The 22,301-nt window shown below is 43.2% G+C and overlaps 2 protein-coding genes across 4 annotated transcripts; both read left to right on the top strand.

Moving 5' to 3' along the window:
- Window positions 1-349: 349 nt before the first annotated feature.
- On the top strand, window positions 350-8,608 carry elovl4b (ELOVL fatty acid elongase 4b). Its single transcript, XM_035144773.2, has 7 exons — window positions 350-641; window positions 2,464-2,555; window positions 3,090-3,277; window positions 4,045-4,125; window positions 5,425-5,596; window positions 5,739-5,866; window positions 7,315-8,608. The coding sequence occupies exons 2-7, from the start codon at window positions 2,489-2,491 to the stop codon at window positions 7,594-7,596; spliced, it is 918 nt and encodes a 305-aa protein (XP_035000664.1). The 5' UTR covers window positions 350-641; window positions 2,464-2,488; the 3' UTR covers window positions 7,597-8,608.
- A 2,809-nt stretch (window positions 8,609-11,417) lies between these two features.
- Window positions 11,418-21,132, top strand: LOC118099482 (protein SOGA3). 3 transcript variants are annotated; one of them, XR_007032281.1, is made up of 10 exons: window positions 11,418-12,158; window positions 12,819-13,043; window positions 13,306-13,464; window positions 14,695-14,763; window positions 15,247-15,516; window positions 15,596-15,967; window positions 16,232-16,894; window positions 17,225-17,358; window positions 18,405-18,444; window positions 21,023-21,132. XR_007032281.1 is itself a non-coding variant. In XM_035144130.2 (8 exons), the coding sequence occupies exons 1-8, from the start codon at window positions 11,418-11,420 to the stop codon at window positions 17,139-17,141; spliced, it is 2,610 nt and encodes an 869-aa protein (XP_035000021.2). In that variant the 3' UTR covers window positions 17,142-17,352. The 3 variants fall into 3 exon arrangements, 1 of the variants encoding a protein (XP_035000021.2); XR_007032280.1 differs by having other exon boundaries at window positions 18,405-18,449; window positions 21,023-21,129; XM_035144130.2 differs by lacking the exons at window positions 18,405-18,444; window positions 21,023-21,132 and having other exon boundaries at window positions 17,031-17,352.
- The last annotated feature ends 1,169 nt before the right edge of the window (window positions 21,133-22,301 follow it).

The following is a 22,301-nucleotide window of genomic DNA, read 5'->3' as shown; positions in this document are numbered from 1 at the left end:
GCAAGAGGAGAACTGATATTTACAGATGGTAGTTGACTTCTAGGGCCAACGATAGCTTGACAGCGCCATCTAGCGGGACAGCACAGGCAGGGACCAGCAACCTGCAGGGAAACAAACGTATGGATGTAGACACTTTTATTCAGGATGGAGAAACATGCGCTCAGCTTTGCATCTATGACCCATCTATATATTTTGATCTATTAGTTGAGAGGTTAGTTAGTTGGTTTATAGTTCGACTGAAGTCTGCAGAGGACGAACGAACGAGAGCCCTTCTGCCAAGCACCCTGCGCACGCGCAAAACACACGCACGCGAGACACGCGAGCGGAATCGCGCATGCGCAGTGCCGCCCGGCTTCTCAGTGTCCCGGAGGCTGGGAGGGAGAAGATGATGCGGCTGAGCGCGCACGGACCGGATGCATAATTGGCCTAACGTAGTCATAGATTTTCCGTTTGCCTTTGTCCAGAGTTTTTTGCCAAATTGCTCTTTAATGTCGAACAATAACCGGAGCGGTGCAGAAAGTGACTGGCGGTAAATACAACTGAGGAAGAAGAGGATAAAGAAGAGGATCTGAGCAGTGACTGAGAGGAGCTGGGCATCAAATTGCACCGGATGTCATTACACGCTCTTAAATATCCAGGACGTGAGTAGCTGCGTGTTTTCCCATCATTTTGTGTTTGTGTGTTCGTGTGTTTGTGTGTGTGTGTTTGTGTGTGTGTGTGTGTGTGTGTTGAATATATCTTGAAGCGTCGATGGAAACACTTTTCACTGTAGTTAGGAGGCTAATCTTATTTCCCTCATCCGCTCTCAGCGCCCACCTGTTAAATCTGCACAGTGCGTAAAAGCGCACGATAGAATTAACCTAAAATAAAGATAAAACGTGCGTTAAATGGTTTTATTTGCCCTTTAAAATGTAGATTTGCTATGAATAAATTGTGCAATATGTAAGGTATTTTATTTTGAAATTACCCAATGCAAAATTACAATGAGTGTTGATGTGACAATTTGCAGGTTCAATTCCCTCATTTTCTCCATGGAGGAGGTTTCTCTCAGCCACATGGCGCATGTAGGCACGTAACCATCAAACAGGCTCGTGGCTCGTTGGGCATTTGTACTTAGGCCTACATCTAAGCTCGTTGATCAATTGAATTTAAGCCTCTTGAGCGGTCCGAGCGAAACCTGCTGACACATGCGCCCCTTTCTTTGTGTGTGTGTGCGCGCAACACAAACCCGGTTTACCCTCTCTATCTGATTCCCCCCCTCTGCCAGCACAGTCTGTTATTACTACATGGAGTCCTGCTAAAAATATAAATGTCCACACCCATGTCATGTGCAGCCACCGGGGCTACTCAGCACTTTCCTGTGCCGGGATCACTCGCTGATGGGCCGTAGTTAATGTCTGCTTAGGTTTTACTAAATATTTAAAGGACAGCTGATCTGACGCACGGGATTAATTATAGATTAATATGGAGACACCTACTGTCAGGTGGATAAGACGCCTCTGTTATGTAATGATGCTCATCTATCTATCTATCTATCTATCTATCTATTCGTCTGTCTGTCTGTCTGTCTGTCTGTCTGTCTGTCTGTCTGTCTGTCTGTCTGTCTGTCTATCTATCTATCTATCCATCTATCCATCTCTTGACAATGATGGAAGAAAAATTCAGATCTCTAAAGTAAAAGTATAAATAGTCCATTACAAAATAAAAGTCCTATAAGTCAGTCTGATAAGTAAAATACAGTAATGTAAAGGCAGAAATAGTGGTAATAGAAATAATGGTTGGTATAAAAATGTCTACGCTTAACTCTATCTATCTATCTATCTATCTATCCACCCATTTATCCATTTATCCATCTATCCATCTATCCACCTATCCACCTATCCATGTATCCATCCATCCAATCTTTATTTTAATGTTCTATCTATGACAGAGAAAAGGAATTTGCTCGATGCCCTCCATCCCATTTCCCACAATTATCTCAAACTGTTGTGACTGAGCAGCAATCATCTGAATCGATAGAAAGTGAATTTTCATCCTGGGGAGGTTAATGTTAGAGTACAGCTTCAGATCAGGAGGCCTAATGTGCTCGTATGGGTCATTTACAGCAAATGCTGGAAAGAGTATAACAGCAAACCTTTGTCCATGTTGTAGCATAACATCACACAGCATATTGTAAATCCCAAACTTTATATATATCTGGGAACTCAACACCCTGAGAAGTCAGTTTACAAAAGTGCAGAAAAGTGTTGTGTTGGGGTTCAGCCCATCGTGGGCCCACAGGCTTATCACTGTCGAGATGTGTTTCAGTCGTTTACAGGAGCAATGTGTAATGAATACTGAGCGGACAACATGTGTAAACAGTAGCTCCTCATGCTATCGGTTACACTGGCCCACGTATGGCCTGTAATTTAATTTGGTGGTCCTGACTCTCTTTCTCTCTATGTCCTTTTCTTCCTGCTGCAGCATAATCAAGACCAAAGGCAGAGCCATGGAGGTTGTAACACATTTTGTGAATGACACTGTAGAATTTTACAAATGGAGCCTTACTATAGCAGGTAAGATCTTTACACTCACTTGTGTCCAGCATTGTGACTCATTACATTTAGGCTGGTTTCAAACTATGATCTGTCAACATTCGCGGCATCATCCCACTAGTTGGATTTCGATGATTGTCTAAAACTGATTGATAACCGATAAAATGTCCAGTTTCACAATCTTACCGTATAAGTGTATTATTATCGTTTATTGCATTTTAAAATGACGTGAGAGCTCGACTGCCTCGCTAAGTCTGAAAAGTAAAAGTTGAACCAGGAAGCAGCGACTGACAGTTTGTGCAATAATCGTAGCATTTAGCTTAATTTCACGTTTTAAATACATTGTTTAGATTCCATGGTCAAACTGAGCCATTACTTAAAGCTGTTGTTACTCATGATACAATGTCCTTTGCACTGGATCCTGTATCTTTACAGTTAGACTACTTAACTATAGAAAATAAGCATGCACATCTGTGACATTTCCATTTGCCATCCTCTCCCTTTATTACCGATGTTTTCCCACCACTGACATGAACCCCATAATATTTCCTCCAGACAAGCGGGTGGAGAAATGGCCGATGATGTCATCTCCCTTACCCACACTGGCCATCAGCTGCCTGTACCTGCTCTTCCTGTGGGCGGGGCCTAGATACATGCAGGACCGCCAGCCCTTCACGCTGCGGAGGACTCTCATAGTCTACAACTTCAGTATGGTCGTGCTCAATTTCTACATCGCCAAAGAGGTCAGTGCCCCCATGCATTGGATGTTTACATACAATGCCCCATGAATGCAACACACAGGACTGGGCATTTTCTGCAGGACAAACTCTGCTGGTCAAACAGTGAGTTCTGCATCTGACTCTAAATACTGCAATCCTCATAAATGCAAGTATACGTCAAATAACTCAAGCCTTTCGGACACAGTTTAGTGAAGTAACAATATGTGCTCCGAAAGTCAGAAGAGGTTAAGTTTACTCTTTCCAACCCAGAAGCAGCCGCTGTTTTTTCCCCTTGTGGCTTTTTCTTTTTCTTTCATGACATTAATCACACACTTTTAGCACGTTGCATGTTTTACATCAGTGAAGACACCGTATGTCACTGGCAGTACAGTCTGCTGTCACAAACATACGACTAAACAGAAAGAAAGAAACAGAGTGTGTCTCACTCTAACTTAATGTTTCAATGATTGTAAAGTGAGTTTAGTGTGTGTGTCTTTTTCTGTCTTTCACAACAGAGAAATGTAGATTATTTTTTTCTTTTCATTCACTGCAGCAGTTGCAGAACAGAGGATGTCTCTGACCCTAAAAAGATTCGTATAGAAAACTACGAAAACAAAATATAGATTTTTTTTTTCATGAAACTGTGTTGCAAGCATCTTTGAATGTCTTCACCTTACTTGCATGAGAAAGAGCAAGTTAAAAGGGATTATTTGTGCTCACTGCAGTAGTTGTTGTAAGAATCAACATGATTCCTCTCAACCTTGTTCTGTCTTTTTGTGTTTTCTCCTCAGCTCCTAATAGCCACCAGAGCAGCAGGATACAGCTACCTCTGTCAGCCGGTCAACTACTCAAATGATTTCAATGAAGTCAGGGTAAGCTCGCTCACACACACACACACACACACACACACACATGCACATACACACAAAGACTGGCAAACACACACACACGCATATGCACACATTTGTCACTCTACTGTGAGGGCATTTATTGACATAATGCATTCCTGAAACGCCTTACCCTAACCATCACGACTAAATGCCTTAACCTAACCCAAACCCTAAAACCAAACCAAACCTCAAACACCCCCAGAATTTGTGAGGACCAGTCAAAATGTCCTCTCAAAGTAAAAATTGGCCCTCACAACTACAGAAAGACAAGTATATACACACAAACCACCGAACAAATGTGTCTGCATATCTAATGATGATTTCTGCCTACACCTCTGTTGACGTTTATATGGCTCTTTCTGTAGTCTTTTTCAGCGCGTTTACTTTTGCCAGGGGTAAAAGGAGGAAAAAAACCAGAGGGAGGAGTTAGAGGTAAAAGTTGACATCTCTAGTGATTTCAGGACAAAGAGGGTGTGGCCCTGCACTCAGGGGGGAGGAGTAGATCGGTCTTGCCACCCTAAAGCTCCACCCCCATCTCAGGGCTTGCCTTTTAATGATGGCATTACTAAGAGATCAGAGATGCCTAGTTGCCATGGCTTATAGAGCAGCTGAGTACATGTGTGTGTGTCAGACAGGGTTAAATTGCAGAAAACACAGACTTGTGGCCTGTTTGCTTTCCAGTTCTTTTTCACATCATTTTAGAATTGAACTGTAATTTAACTGAATTTCCTCTCTGAGATTAATGATTCGTCATCCAACTGTTAATGTGACTGTTAGTTCACAGATATAGGAACTTCAGACAAGGGATTTCCCCTCACTGGTTGTTGCTTTAGGCCGGAGACAAACTTGCTTTTGACGACATGTACACATTGGTTGTGCACATTTTCAGAAAGTAACGCTACGCCCCCATGTACGGAGGCTTGAGTCCTCCTGCACCAACAGCAGGTTTGGTTCCTACCCGGCCCTTTGCTGCATGTCTTCCCCACTCCCTCCCCCATTTGACCCTTACACTGTCATGTCAATAAAGGCAAAAAGGTCCGATAAAGCTAACCTGGTGGACATTCAATTTCTCGCATTGGACACACAAGAAAAAAAAACTCGCAAATGTCACGACGTCATTGATTGAAGGACGTCACATGATCGCTTTTTTTGCCACAATTTGCAGACATTTGCATGTCTGCAAATTGTATTTACATACTTAAGCTGTCATCTATCAAAGGTGTTAGTGTCCGGGATCCACCACAGTGCAATTATTCACTGTCCCCTGTTTTCTGTCTATAGATAGCATCTGCTCTGTGGTGGTACTACCTCTCCAAAGGAGTGGAATTCTTGGATACAGCCTTTTTCATCCTGAGGAAGAAGTTCAACCAGGTCAGCTTCCTCCACGTCTACCATCACTGCACCATGTTCATCCTGTGGTGGATTGGCATCAAGTGGGTGCCCGGTGGACAAGGTGGGTGAAAGGAACCTGAGCTGATAGATTAACCTGATTGATCTTTGTTCTTGGATTTATTGGCCATTAGCTGCATGAAAACCATTTACTATGAATAACACAACCACCGTCACATCTGATACAAATTGAACTATTTCCACAGCATTTTTTGGGGCGACCATCAACTCTGGAATCCATGTCATCATGTACGGTTACTATGGCCTGGCAGCGCTGGGACCTCAGATGCAGAAGTACCTCTGGTGGAAGAAGTACCTCACCATTATTCAGATGGTGGGTATTACTGTATGGATATATTTCACTGTGTTCTGTGGGTACGGAATTGCAGAAATATATTTTTGTACAGATGTTAGGATATAGGAAAAGATGCTGAATGTCCCTTGTACGTTTGAAGGTCTTCTGCACAATTTGAGATACCAACTACCAGTAGATGTTAGCAGGTGTTAGGGACATAACGTCAGTTGTGGGCATTAGCGTCCTCAAGTGTTTTGGCCTTGTATTCAATGATACAGGCCGGACTTGAGGGTACGCTGAGACTGTAGGTAAATCTGACTGACTATTGGCTGGTATAGCAGCACTATGAAAGCCATGTGGCCTGCTCAGTAGATCAGATATCATTACCTCTATGCCTTTTTAAACTAAACACTGTCCCATTTCAGAACATAGGACAAGATGGAGACTATCGCTTGTACGTTCTTCCGCCCTAATTAATGCCTACCACCAGTTGATGTTAGCCGATGTTAGTGACCACCAGCGGATGTTGGGGACATATCTTCAGTTGTGTACCTTAGCGTCATCAGGTGTTTCGGCCTTTTAATCACAAGACACCCTTTTAGAAAATGGTGAAATAACACCATTGATTTAGCCCTGATTCTACTGTTGTACTTGTTGAGGAATTTTTGACCATCCTCACACATTACTGTATATGCCACTATATATTAGGTATATAGTGTATATTATATCTGTACATGAGAATATTGTCTGTCTAATACCAAACACACTCCCTTCTCTCTTTGCAGTACCCAAGGTCAGGTTATGGATAAAGGGCCAACCAACAGTACATTGTAGTGTCTACGCTTAGGGACTTTCATATCTAACTCAGATGCGACAGACAGAGGGGTACCAACTTCAACTCTTTTGCGTATTACACCATCATGTACGAATGCATACTTTGGGCTTAACTATCCAATGAGATGCTAGAGAGTGACAGCAATTCTAGCCATTCATGGATGTGCTGACGCAATTAGAGGGAGATATACTGGGATGCTGTGGGAGACATCTTCAGACTTGGGGGGGACAATTGCTCATGTTACTCTGTTAGCGTTTGTACATTGTTCCACCTTCTGGTCTCCTTGATGCATCAGGTCTACATTCAAATCTTCTGCATAAGACATCAGCTGCTGCCTGAGTTCTCCTTTCACCAGCTTCCAGAAAACTCCCATAACAATACTCGTTCAGTCATAATATTGCCGTTTGGTCCAAGACAAAATTGCATGCACTACAAAAAGACACATCACGGTATTATAGCTGTTGTTTTGTTTGACACCAATGTTTTATGGAGAAGCAGTTGAGACATATGACAATTCGTAGTTTGGGTGTAATGTAAATATAGTATTAGGAATATCTATAAAAGAAAAAACAGTTTTGTGTGTGAAATGAACTTTTTGTTGTTGTGTTAGGAAATTATTCCATTATTTGACTTAGTTTTGTGTCTTCAACAGATCCAGTTCCACGTGACCATCGGCCACGCCGGCCACTCCCTCTACACCGGCTGCCCGTTCCCCTGCTGGATGCAGTGGGCTCTGATCGGCTACGCTGTCACCTTCATCATCCTCTTCGCTAACTTCTACTACCACGCGTACCGGGGAAAACCCTCCTTCTCGCAGAAGGGAGGCAAGCCCGTAGCAAACGGCACCTCGACGGTAACTAACGGTCACAGTAAAGTGGAGGAGGTGGAGGATAACGGGAAAAGGCAGAAAAAAGGAAGAGCGAAAAGGGAGTGAAAGAAGGAAGAGGGGCGTGCTTGGTGATGAAGAGAAAGAAAGGCCAGAGAAGGAGGGCGGATGGGAAGGAGGAGGAAACGAGAGTTCAAACCAGACCATCATCCCAGGAAATAAAGTAGCCGGATGTGATTTGTGACCAACTGTGTGTTTGTGGGTGTGTCTGTAATGGGTTGTGGTTTTGAGAGGAAGAGAGGGGTGTTGGTTTTCTCCATAATGATTTTTTTTTTTTTTTAATCAAGAAAAAGCAAAAATGCTGATCACGTAGGCTCCATGTTCGTCTGTCCAACTGTGTTTGGGACCGTGATAGGACCAAAGGACCTATAACCTGCTCAGCATCCACTATCTTCTATCAACCAAAATTCACCTCCAACTTTTGTACTCCGGATTCCAGTGTTGTTTTAACTGAAAGCTTAAATAGTCTTTAATATCGCTGATTTATTTTCTAGTGTACTAAGAGTTTTAATGGTTTTAACTACAAAAAGAACAAAAGAGGTTTATACCAAAGATTCTCTCTCTGCTTTGGGGGAAATGTTTGTTTACGGATATTTAGAGTTGAACAAAGGTAGCGAATTGAAAAAGAAATACATTTCAAAATTCTCACATCTGCCACAAGTCCAACATGTCTCAGACTTCACATTCCTGTGCTGTTTCGACCTGATAAAACTCTGCTGCATTGACATAATGACATGCTATTTTCTTTGTGTTCATTGTGAATTTAAAAAACCTTATTTAAAGGGGAGGGGGTGGTAGTTTCTTATAGAATTAATGCAAATTTGTGGGTGTATTTGTTATAATACATGTATTTTTTCTGTGGGTCCTCATGATTTATTTCTTTTTGCTGTGCGATGTAGCCGAGGTGCGGGAATAAGAGCGTTGTCTCACTGCCATGTAGGACTGAGGGGAAACTCATCCTGATCCTCTTTTTTTAAATTAAAAAATGTTAATTTAAAATAAAAAGTGAATCAGCTTCTGGCTGCACATGTAAGTGAAATAAAGACCAGCACCCCATAAACTATGATTATGTGTCTTTGTGTTCTCACTCCCATTCCTCCATCTTGCTTTCTTCCGTCCTGGGGTCTGAAAGACGTAAAGAGCTAATATAGGCATGTCTGTCTGTGTGTGTGTGAGAGAGGCAGGGGCAGGGCTGCGTCTTTGGCCTGTCCAGACAGATCTGCCCTAATCTTTGGTGGTAAATTGGCTTTAGCTCCAAAAGAGCTTATTTCCACGTCAGTCCCATGAGTTACCCAGGACAGCAGGTCACTGGAAGAGAAGCCTCCGCTAATCTGCCACCAGGTTGCTGCTGCTCTCAAACTGTATGGATTAGTTAACATTTGGCTTTGATAGAGTGTCCATTTACATTACTACACTACAAGTCTTTTCCATTGATGAAAAACATCCTACAACGTCCAAATATTAGTTCACTTCGTACTTTTGTACAAGACACTGATGTTTGCCAACTAATTTAAAAGCCAGGATTGTACTCTCGTGCACACAAAACTTTTCCATCTATTTCTTCCTTTGCTGGGAAAAACTCACAAACACCCATTGCTCTTTGCGGATTCACTAATGGCATGTGCTCAATTATTCATCCACTATCATACTCAGTCTGTTATTCTTAATCCTTTTCTTTCCCAGCAAATGCATTTAGTGTGCTGTATACATTTAATATTTATTTCTGCATCTTTTTTCAAGTTCTCCCCGTTTCCTCCTCGGTTCCTTCCCTCACCCACTTTTTTCCCACATCTTCCTCCCTCCATCCAGCACAACTTTTTACGCTGCCCTGTCTCATCCTGGTGCACGTCTCTTTCGGCCCATGGCAGCGCGGTGGAGATGGAGGGGGGAGTTGTGAATGATTGACTGGATGAGATGAGTGAGATGAGGTGTATTTGTCCTCCTCTGGGACACAGAGGGATCTAAGCCAGCTGGAACTAAGAGGATTGCAGGGGACCAAGGCTTTTCTATCAAAGGCGTTTGGCAGAGGTCACTATAACCTGCATCCTGAAGGAACATGTGCATATATGTGCACAAACTCACCATGGAGTTTAGGAACATATTTGTAAACCCGTCCATGATCAACCCTAAACTCTTTGATATAGAATTTAAATAAATCATAATCCTTTGCAACAATTTAAGGAAACAATATCTTAGCGTAAAATAAATTCTTGGTTCCTACACTTGCCATTCTGTCCCTGTCTTTAATAAAGTGGCACAAACTTATATTTAGGTCTTTTATCTGACAGACCTGTCCAGTCCTCTGAGCGGGCCAGTCTGTTGGAAGGTGAAGGGTCAGTGTGCAGGGGTTAAATCCTCGCAAACCTGACCCGTCACTCACTCATCTCATTAGCAATTATATGACTAAGGAGCTCATTCTAGCCTAACAGAGTGGAAACAGTCAGCGTTTTACTGGCTCCCCGTCTGTGTGGGACAGATTGCCTGCAGAGCGTGAGCTGGGGTGGTTCATGTGTGGAGTGACCACCCTCTGCTGGTGCTCACTGTAGCTACCGTTACATCTGGGAGGCAGAGACAGGCCACGTTATGTGATGTCTGCAAAAGCAAACTGTAAATACTAATGATAATACATTGTATTTGTATAGTGAATTCAACAGTACTCAAAGACGGTTAAAATAGAATAAAAAACAGAGAGAGCCGATAAAAGCAAATAGCTATGAAAATAAAATTTACATCAAAGTCATGATAAGCTGTTTATTATACATAATAAAAAGCTTTTTCTGAATTGTTTCAACTGATGGTTGGTTTTATTTAGTTTAAACTTGTCTTAACAAGTTTGCATTCAATTAATTGTATTCTTCTTGTTATATCATAAATGTTTTAAGCTGCTTTTACGTGAAGCATTTTGTATTGTGTATTATACAGTATTTGTGCTATATACTGTAGATCAAATCTATAATGAAGTTTCAAGTTTTATTTGTCATATGCAAGTTAACACAGAGTCAACAGTACCATGAAAGGTGTTTGACAAGAAGAAACCGGTCAGCTTAGCAGTGCAATAGTTAATTTAAATTAAAGCAAGGTAGAAAGAGCTTAGTATAAAAAAAGTCAAAAACAATACAATACAAAACTAAAACTACGTACATTCAAGGGTGCAATGTGCACATTAAGTAACAACTTTAATTATAAGGAGTGTGTGTGAATGATTATGAATATAAAATGAATTGATTAATTTGCAGAGGATGTGATATAGTCAGTCCTAAAATATCTATAAATAATGTCCATTTGAATAAATGTGGAAATGTTCAGGAAAGTGGTATAAGGTGTGAACTGATTCTGTTTTTGTCGAACTTTTAAAACCAGTTTTTAGCAGCACTGTATTTTATTATGGAGGTTACTTCCTGGCTTGACGTATGTCCCTACGTCATATGGCCCTTGCCCCTGCAGTGCCTGGTGGTGCCCCCTCCCTGCGTCAGCCTCCTCTGCACAGTGCTGCGGTAAGAACTCATTATGAGGAGCTCTCTGTGAACAGCCATTCTTTTTATATAGCTAGAATGATAATAACTTGTTATTGTAATTCAATCTGATTGTTCCAATGGGAGTCAGTCCATCATTAATGGTTCTGTGGAAAACAAACCTAAAGTTAGGCCATGGGTCAGGATGAGAGAAAGTCTTGGGGAACAGCGGCATCTAGTGGTTGCAATGCTTGAAGCATCTTCTTCCAAAAAAGACAATCTATTGAAATGGTAGAAAATAGTTTGAATTAATCCAAGTTGTGCAAATGAAATAATCTGCGTCCTCTGCACAGATTATTGATTTTGTTCCTCTTGTTTGAAACTGCATGTGTGTGGTTCATTTCGAAGCTGCAGAGGATGATGTCTGCCGCAGGCGGCGCTGCAGATCCCCCATCATCAGCATCATCAGACAATAACGCAGGAAGGAGGAGGAGGAGGCAGCAGCAGCAGCATCGGGCTCCCTCACCGGCTACAGCCCAGGAAGGGGCCACCAAGCGAGCCTCCAGACACCCAGGCAGGTGCAGGTCCCCTCTCACCGCGGGAAGGAGCAGCGACATCGGGGTGAAGGAGAGCCCGAGGGCCGCTGACGGGAGGAAGAGGGAGCCCGAGAGCCGCGGCTCGGCAGCTGTTCAGCCCGATGGTGCTGAAGCTGGTGGAGTGAGACCAAACAGGGCGGATGCTGTCGAAGAAGATCCGGCATATCCTCCATCACCGGCCCGTCGCCCCGCTTTACACACACCCCGCGTTAAAGGGGACTCCGGCCGGCGCTTGCTGTCGTCTGCCTCCCCGGGGAAAGTGAGACCGGCAGACAGGGGCATCACCCACCGGGGGAGAGGCGGCGTGTCAGGCCTCGGTTCGGGTTTGTGGAGAGGAGGATGCTTACAGGCTGAGCTGATCCACTTCCATCTGCACAAGAAACTCAAGAGAAGCCGTGCGAGGATGCAAGCCAAGGCGGACAACGCTGGGATGGAGGAGGCCGCTCAGGGAGAGCCGGAGCCGGCTGCGGAGGCCACAGAGGCGGGGTCCGTGACACAGCAGGACGACCAGGCCTTCCTGGACGAGATGGAGAGGCTGCTGGAGGAAAACGACGATCTCAAGGTTTGATGAGCTTTTACGTGGCCCAGTGCTCTGTCATCAGCTTGGACTCATTCGAAATGTAGTAGAAATTCAATGTGAAAGGTCATAGTAGGCCACAGCACATTCGATTGGCTGGAAATGTTTGTATTTGAAGACCCATAATACTATTTATACTGGGGCTGTAGTTTGGATTTGAGGTGTCATTGCTCACTGAAATACAAATACACAGGTTGATTTGTTCCTTCATGCTTTCTGTCTTCACCAGGAGTTTTAAGCTATGGTCTCAACTGAAAACGCACTGGCTGCATACAGATAACTATTTGTACTGATATTGATCTGATAGGATCGATGATGTGTTCAGAAGGGGCCAGACAGAGCAAATAGCATGTATGTGAAATAGGCATGTTGGCATTTGCACGAAATGTATGTGAAATACTTCCAAGCAAGGTAAAATCCTGCAGCCGACATCCAGAAATACTTGAAATTCAGATTATGGTGGGTTTTTTAGGAAGTTGACTATATTTGACTCATGTTCAAAACATCCATTACCCCATCTGTGGAGTTAAAAGTCAGGTTTTAAACTAAAAGGACAGTAGGGATTATCCGCAGCTGCTCTAAATCTCAATATGTCACATAATGCAATTCGGACACAAACAGTAATCTTTGCCTTGGTCCCCCCAGTGTGAGATCGAGGAGATGAGGACCGAGATGGACGAGATGAGGGACACGTTCTACGAAGAGGACACTTGTCAGCTGCAGGAGATGAGGCGTGAGCTCGAGAGAGCCAATAAGAACTGCCGGATCCTGCAGTATCGCCTGAGGAAGGCCGAGAGGAAGAGGCTGCGCTACGCCCAGACGGGAGAGATTGATGAGGAGCTGCTCAGGAGTCTGGAGCAGGACCTGAAGGTGGGGAGGGGAGGGGAGGCTGCTCGGCTCCATGTGTCTGTGTCAATGCAGTTTGCAAAGGGATCTGCATGACTTTTTGTCATCAGCTAAGAGAAGATAGAATAATTATAGTTCAAGTCCTTTGCATTTTATTTGTGCATTATTCCTGTAATTGTTTAAAAATGAAGATAAAGTATGAATATCACAAAACCTGCTGTTTCAGGCAGGTAATGTATATGATCCCGCTGCCGTTTTCAGTTAAATCACATTCTGATGCATGCAGGTGGCGAAGGATGTGTCCGTGAGGCTGCACCACGAGCTGGAGAAGGTGGAGGAGAAACGCACCAAGACGGAAGAGGAGAATGAAAAACTGAGGCAAAAACTCATAGAGGTTGAGGTGACCAAACAAGCTCTGCAGAATGAACTTGAAAAAAACAAAGAGGTAAATAAACACTGACCCACATCCATCTACATCACATCTATTAGCTAGAGGGGCACTCAGTAGAGCGCATATCGCTCCTCATCAAACCACATTTAAAACCCTAACCCCCAATTTGTATTTGGTTCTGCACCAAATTGCACAAACTCATAAATATCAATAGACATGCCTGTTTTTTCCCCTCAAGATCTATGTATTATGTTTCGAGAAATCAACAAAAATGTTGAAAAACACGATATCTCAGGAAAAAAAAATTATGCATCCGCACCAAAGTTCAATAACATCTTTCCAGGGACATGCCCCAACTCTCCATACAATTTTAATGGAAACTGGTTGAGTAGATTTTAGTAGCATATCTATACGTACAGATCTGATACCATCAAGTCGATATTAGTTTCACCCAGAAAAACCAAATACAATTTTCTTTTCCCAGGGATCACTTCTACTTTGCTGCTCCAAAACTGCAGTGGCACTGTACTGCCACTGACAAGTACTGTTTTCAGAGCGTCAAAGAAGAACAGATTTCTGGTAATGTAGCATCAGCAAGAGCTAGCTGAAATATTAACGATTCTTTAATATTTCGCACTGGAAAGTCCCACAAGCAAAACGGCGATTAACACTAGCAACAGGCCATACAACCATGACCGCAATCATACATCATAAAGCTGTTAACCTACGTTGTAAACGTTGTTATTTACTTAATCAGCTCATACCCAAAGGCCAGGTATCAGACTAGGTGTTGGGAAGGGAAGAATGGTATCGGAAAATCTCCAATCTAAACCCAAATGTCCTCACATGGCACAGTTCAGTTACGTCCCACGACAAGAGAATAAGTGACCTTGAGACACTGAGACACTGGCTGTTTGTTACGGCTGTCTACCTTATCAGTAAAGTCATAGCAAACCCAGAGACATACAGTTAACTACTGTTTATAGAAAATAACATTTGAGCGTGGCCTTTGAGCAAAGGCATGGCCTAAGATATATAAAGATTTAATAGCAGAGGAATAAAAGTCTCTTGATACCCGTGATCTTTTTGGTTATATATGGTGTATTTGAATCTGAGCTGTAAGTACTAATAGTTGTGCATGAAACATATATACAGGTATAGACTTATTTTAGTCTAAAAAAGCTGTAGACAGTCACCAATCACACATCCCCCAAAAAAACAATTTAGGATTCAAACACTCATTTTCCAGTTTTTTTGTTCTTTGTCTTCTTTTTGTCTTTTTAGTCTCAGAAGAGAAGAGGAAGCAAAGACGTCCTGAAGACGGATAAGAAAGCAGCACAGACTCCTACTGAGGTGAGATGTCATAACTAATAAAGAAATCACTTTTGTTATTTCTCTTGCTTACACATATTCTAAAGTAACAGAGGAAATTCTTTCCTATTTATCTCCGAGCCACCTTTGTGAAGCTTTGTTGTGCTAATCCAGTACAATAAATATGCATATATAGTCCCAAAAAAATGCATAGATCCTGCCGGTTTGGCTCACATCCTTATGTAATGTTCTTTAGTCAGATATTACGTTTATCACATCAGGTTTCAACAGGCCAAAGCAAATGCTCCAGTCATTTGGAAGAATATTTAAATGAAAGCACAGAGTTTGTACGACTCCAGCAGTTACTTAAAAGTTAGGAAACTTCAAACATAGATAACGTCTTTTTCTCTTTAATCTTAAGTCTTAACGTCTTTATGTCTTACTGCAGAGAGCAACCCTCTGAACTTTAGGATTAAGTTTTGCCCTTTTCTACTTAAATATCAATGTTTGCTCTCTGTGCTCCAGGACGACAACGATGACCTCAAGTGCCAGCTAGCGTTCATCAAAGAGGAGGCCGTGCTCATGAGGAAGAAGACTGCCAAGATTGACAAAGAGAAGGACCAACTGGAGCAAGAGCTGCAGAAGTACCGCTCCTTCTACGGAGAACTGGACAGCACCCATCCCAAGGGAGAGGCTGGGGGGCCACCCACCACCCGCGAGTCAGAACTGAAGCTACGGCTCCGCCTGGTAGAAGAGGAGGCCAACATCCTTGGGAGGAAGATAGTGGAGCTGGAGGTAAGAGTGGACAATGCTACTTGGGAGTTTTGAATGAAGGTGATGTTGTATTTTAAATCACTCTCCCTCTTCCCCACAGGTTGAGAACCGAGGCCTGAGGGCCGAGCTCGATGACCTCCGTGGTGAGGCAGAAGGAGCCGGGAGCTCTGAGTCCGGGTCGATGGGCTCAGGGCGAGGCCTGGGGGATGATCTCACGGAGCTTCGACAGCAGCTGCAGCTGGTGGAGGACGAGGCAGAGCTGCTCAGGAGGAACCTGGCTGATTCAGAGGACCAGAACAAGAGGGTGACCACAGAGCTGAACAAGTTACGGTTCAAAGCGGGAACCCATGAAGGAGGCGGCAGGCACGGAGGAGGATTCTCGGGGGGGTCGGGGATTGATGCAGCAAAGGCAGAAGCCCTGCAGGAGGAGCTGAAGGCAGCGAGGCTACAGATTAATGACCTCAGTGGAAAGGTATGATTATAGTGATTGTATTAGTAGACAAGAATGTTAATGATCCTATAAAAAACATATCCATTTTCTCCTTCTACATTCATTACATTGACACAGATTTCATCTTGATTGATTTCCCTTTGTTTATGAGTTAATAATGTATAAAAGCCGACCGACTGAGAGACCTCTTGTCAAGCATAGTCATGTTGCTAGCCTGCCTCATTATGAAATCGTCCCTGCTGATTACAAAACGTTATTTCTGTGCATCTGTTTATCTTTCTTCAGGTAATGCAGCTGCAGTACGAGAACCGTGTGCTCCTCTCCAACATGCAGCGCTATGACCTGGCCTCCCATCTCTCCCTGCGGCCCAGCCCACGTGACAGCGACGCAGACAGCGATGCCGGCGGTGCGACAAGCGGTCGCCGTGAGAGCGACGAAGACTCCTCCTCTTCCCGACTCCTCCCACCACACCGCAAACGCGAGGGCCCAGTGGGCGGGGAAAGTGACTCAGACGAGGTCAGAAACACTAACGGCAGCAGCCGTTGCCTGACCCCCACGCGGGGCCTCTACACGCCCACCGGGCCCGAGGGCGCTGCTTCCTCTCCGTTGGCCCGCTTTCTACCTAGCGGCCGGTGCAGCCTGCGAGACAGGCAGCAGATGACTGACATCCGCTTGGAAGCAGAAAGGCTCGCTCGCACCATCGACCGGCTCATTGCAGACACGGCCACCATCATCTCAGAGGCGAGGGTTTTTGTTTCTAATGGCGACATGATGCTGGGGAGAGCAGGGGAGGAGGGTGGAGAGGAAGATGGGGGCAGGATCAGGGAACACGAGTTGCTTTATCGCATTAACGCTCAGATGAAGGCCTTCAGAAAAGAGCTGCAGGCCTTTATAGACAGACTGGAAGTGCCGAGGCTGGAGGACAGAGACACAGAGGAGCCACTGTCGGTGAGAGAAAGACTTAAGATGAATATGAGTTTCACGATGGCTTATGTCTCATACAATTTAAGGCTGACTCCCTTTCCTCCTTTTTCTCATCTAATCCAACCTGTTTTTTCCTCACCCTTTATGGTTTGTCACCCAGATGTTCCAGCCCATCATTCTGCTCATCCTCATTCTCGTGTTATTCTCGTCCCTCTCTTACGCCACCATCTTCAAACTAGTCTTTCTTTTTACTCTTTTCTTCGTTCTGTGATGTACATCTCCCTCATTCCTTGTTTGTTTGTTTTTTATTTGCGCTGTTGATTTCCTCTCCTCCCCACATCATTTGTTGCCAAGGTAACCAAAAGCACAGAAAAAAAAGCTCAGCACTTTCCGCAGCTGCGTTCACATTCAAGACACTGTGGCAAGGTTCAACACTGGAGACGGCATTACCCATAACACACCACTGTCTGCTTTAGTCCCTGGAGAAGGTGAGTTACAGTGTGGATTTGTTTCAGTATATATAAAAAAATGAAATAAACAAATATAAAATGTTTGAATTAATTATAGTTTTGATTATATAAGTTAAAACCAGCCATAGATTAGGTTAGTTAAGCATATAAACTGGTAACAGGGGGAAACAGCTAGCCTTGGTTTTTTATATTTTTAGTTTCCCAAAACCCAAACAAGATAAACGAGATTAAACATGTTCATTTGTTTTGAGGTTCTACTAGGCATATATTTTGTTTACGTTTGATAGAGCTGAGCTAGCTCTTTCCACCTACTACTCTTTATCTCACTGCAGGCTAGCTTCTTATTTAGCATACACGAGTGGTGTCTATCTTCCCTTTAGCGAGATATACTTGCTAGCAACCAGATGCGTAATTTGCTATGTACTAAGTGTTTACTGTGCAACTTACTGTGGTATTTCCACTAGAGGGCACACCAGAGAACTCAAACCACATATCAAGTGTGAATTTGTATTCTGTAAATAAAAAACATGGCAACACTGAGGGAAGTTAGCCTATGGTTACTTCTTAGATACTACCTCTACACTGCCCCTACTGTTCGTATGTGAATTGCAGGTTGTGGACGCATAGTTTGAATTTCTGAGAACATGCAAAACCAAAGCATCATATGAATGCAGGATACTCAAGGGAACCGCGATGCGTACACATAGTTAAAAGCAAGTATATCTCTAGCCTAAGATAATTCTTAAAGCCGGCAGGAAAGTAGATGCAAACCAGCCTCTGTTGCTGATCGGTTGAAGGCAATGAAAGCTGGTGGACATTTAAATTGCTTTCATGTAATGAAATAATCTGATATGGGCAAGAAGGCTGCAATGTAAACAAATATGAAGCTGTCTGACTTGGAAATCAACAAGGTTTACATTGAGCTTTAAGGTCACACAAGTGGAGGGGAGGGGGGGGGTCTGAATCAGCTTTCCATGCTGCTTTATGTCCTGGTTTAACCACCACTAAATATATGTTCTTGTGTAACACGCGCTGACAGCAGTCTCGTCCTCTTTGTTTTTCAGAACCCCACTCGTGGTGCCATCCTGCTCCTCCTGCCTGAAGGTGAAGTAAGGATAAAGTTTGTTTTTATCCCTCTCTCCTCTTTAGCTCCTGAAGGATTTGCCATGTATTAGGAAACACAACAGGTGGAGAGATAACAGCGATGATCCATGGGGGTTCAAACTGGAAGGAATTCTGATGATCATGTCAGGTGCCAAATGTCAGATCTTGTCTAGGGGGGCCCAAAAATGTCCTACCGGACCCCTGATAGTAATTGATGGCGTGGCAGATGAACAGTAGCAACTGCCTCCTGACGTCACAGCAGCAGGATGAGTCAAAAACACAGTCACGGGTACAGGTTACTCCAGAGCATTGTATGAGATGTCACTCATTTAGCTCTTTTGCACATTTTCAATATATGCAATGCCTGAGTTGATTATATAACATAAGTATGATTACACAATATATATCACTAAATCTTTTTATTTATTTATTAAAAGCTGAGGTTTGCACCAAATGAAAACAAAACTGAAAACGAAAAATGACACAAACATGCCCGGCGTCCAACTGGACTCTTTTCTCATGACTATGTTCGATAAAGATATTATTGACTGTGACAAATTTTAACACAGTGTGTCACACGCACCCATTTGGCATGGTTTGAAAAAATGATTTACAGCAGAGCCTGGTCACAAGGCAAAATCTGCCCAAGCATCCTAAAGCAGAGTAGCAACAGAGAAGCCCATTGGCTGAGAGCTGGCAGCAGCTGAAATAGCTATGTAAACACTTTCCCTCTCTCCGTGAGCCCCGGTAATTATAGCCAGGATGCTGGTGACGACAGTTGTCCCATCGGGACTTCAAATGCTGGAATAAATTTGACATTATGATATTTGATCTCGACTCCACGTAAACAGTGGGGAGCAGTATAAAGGCTGGGTACCCCGGCTGGAACAGAAGTTGTTTACCCTCAAGCCCAAGGCTCCTGACTTAACCTCAACAACTGAGGAGTGACGAGGGGAAGGGGGCCCTTTAAATTCTACGTAACACTGCTGAGGAAAAAGCTGGAGGGGGTTGAGCACCGGAGAGAGGGGACTTAACGATCTGCAGGCCAGAGGAGTGGATCTGTTGGAGAGGCCAGAGCTCACAGAGCGCAGGAAGTAGAGCAGGCTGAGGATTTATACAGGAGGGCAGAGAAAACCTCTGCGTAGAGCAAGGTAAGGATAGCTGTTTATTACTGAAAAGATATTGACAGATGGAAAATGAATTTCTGATAGTTTGGGATGCCTTAAATTAGGTTAATATTAAAAAAGGAACCTGAAGCTACCAAAATCAACTGTAGTCTGTATGTCTATGGTCATTTTCTTTAATTAATTTGCAACATTTATTGTAACGTTTTATATTTTGTTTGTTTCTGTGCTTCTGTCACTCGTCCACTGTTTCTGTCCCTGTCCCACATGTACAGGCAATGCAGCCAGAATACTATGCGTAGTTACTAGATTATTAATATCTCCACTCTCACAGGTGGGAGGGAAGTGAGTGGTACATTCAGACACTTTCCACTTGGACACTTGTAATATTCAAAGATGGCAACAGCAATAACAACAAAGCCTGGCAGTCTTAAGTTGACTTGATAGGAGGTTAGGCAAATAGTTACCCCACGTAGGGGGCCATATAGTGCCATATAGTGATTATTTAGTACGCCACATTTTTTAGGTTTGAAGGATAAGTAAATGAGCAACGTATTTATACAAAACCTAAATGTAGAATAAAGAAAGAAAGAACATTCATCTTTTGAAAAAAACATATATATTATGTAGATATCTAACATATAGATATTGGACCCTTTATTTTTAACAGATTTCAGATTCTTGTAATTTCCAAATAGAGGCCATTGACACCTACAAAGAAACAAAGCCACACCTTGGACAATTCTACTATTTGAGCTGCTGTTCAAAAGAAAGATGTCTCTACATGTAAAATTTTAATATCACAGACATATACCAGCACATCATCTGCATATTGTATTGTAATCTATCAGTCCTCAGTCTGATTGTACTCAAAAACAAAGCCAAGACAACTGGGTGTGAGATTTTAGAGGCACAATGACATGCAGCTCCAGCGCGATGCCATCATGCATTCCCAAGAGATGTGTGCGCCACTGGGTCAGGTTCCAAAAAAGTAGCCACCCCATGCTCGACATTTTTGTTCTTCCCGTGTCGCGAGGTGTACAGAGGCAGGCTGAAGGTCAAAGTGACCAAGAGTTTAAACAGTTGGAAGTGCTGTCATGCAACAATCTTGTCCACACGTGCTGTAGAGGTAGGCTTACATGCCTGTGAATGTTAGACAAGAATGCGAAAGGAGAGGCCCGTAAATATGTGACCTTTGAGAGAGCAAGTGTCCAACATAAGTTATTTAAGAAGTGGAGACAAGTGAAAAACTCAAATCCAGTTAGATAAAGAAAGATATTGTCACTAGACTGAAGAAAAGAGGTCAAATTGAGATTTCAAAACTAGATTTGTGTTTCAGGGGTTTGCAGAAATACACAGAAAAGGACTGAAATGTCTGTGGTACTCTTTGAAAAGTATGCCAACCATCAACAAACCTTTTTTTTTATCTCTCTTCCATGTATTGGTCTTTACAGTGTTTCGAGGTCATCGATCCTTCTGCCCCCTCACTGCTAACCCCCGCTGTGACCTCTGACAGAAAAGTGGAAAGGGGAAATTTCCATTTAAAATAACGCCTCTGGACATTTAGCCGCCCTCGTCATGGCAGCCATTGATCTGGAGCGTGGGCTGGAGCACAGAGGCCGGGGCTGGGGACAAGAGAGGCCAGAGCTGACGGACAACTTCGACTCGGAGATGCAGGAGTGGGAAGACCAGCTGCAGGACATCCAGAAGAAAATCGAAGAGGTACGGATGAAAGCGTGATCTCAAGCTGCCACTTGCTCTAACATGTCTGACAACGCACATTGTGTTGGAATGATGACACATTAAACAGTAGCTGGAGCTATGCAATGTTCACTTACTATTGATTAGTGGAGTGTGGGACACTGAAGGAGAAGTTAGTGTTTTAAGATTCCCTCCCCATCAATCCAACTTCCTTTAACTGATCTCTACTTTACAGTACTACATAGATAGAGGTCAAATTCAGTAAGACCCTGTGTTTATTATAAATTATGTTCTTTGTCTTAAACTGTAAAATGAAATTATTCAGGTCTTAACCAACAAAGATACAAAGCATAAAATCACTTAGATTAATTTAAGAGTTTGGTTTGACAGTGATTCTCAAAGATAACACTGTTTTGTTTCACACGGACACTGGGGTGTGACGACATGCTAATGGTTTTGTCACCCAAGTGATTCCGTAGTGCCTATAGTGCTTAGAGTGTGTGTTAATTTGTGTAATATGTGTGTATGTGCATGTTGTGTGTGTGTGTGTGTGAGTGCGCGCTTGTGCTCCATAACAAGCTGCCAACAGATCATAGACTCACTCAACCTAGTGGCCTTGTTACAGCAATGATACAGACAAATGTTAACAAGCTAATTAAACTGTGTTGTGCTGACAGACATGCTGAACGCTGCACACACACACACAGGCACAGGCACACACACACACACACACACACACACACACACACACACACACACACACACACACACACACACACACACACACACACGGTCTGAAAGTGGATACTAAAGGAAGTATCGAAGTCTGTAATGGCAAACAGATGCTTGTGCAAAGTAGAATAACATGCGCTGATCATAAATAAAGGTTAGGTTTTGCTCTTTAAATACAGTAGTTGTTGTTGAAAATTATGTTTGCACCTAGTAATGTACAATAGGTGTGAAAAAGTACAGCTGATTTTAAAGTATATACCCAATTAACAGAAAATCATCAAGAGGTTGCTAATGTTTTGT

The sequence above is a fragment of the Hippoglossus stenolepis genome, chromosome 20 (genome assembly GCF_022539355.2).
Source record: "Hippoglossus stenolepis isolate QCI-W04-F060 chromosome 20, HSTE1.2, whole genome shotgun sequence".
In the NCBI taxonomy this organism is placed as follows: Eukaryota; Metazoa; Chordata; class Actinopteri; order Pleuronectiformes; family Pleuronectidae; genus Hippoglossus; species Hippoglossus stenolepis.
Note: the sequence above shows the minus strand (reverse complement) of the source record. Positions and strands in the feature narration are given on the sequence as shown.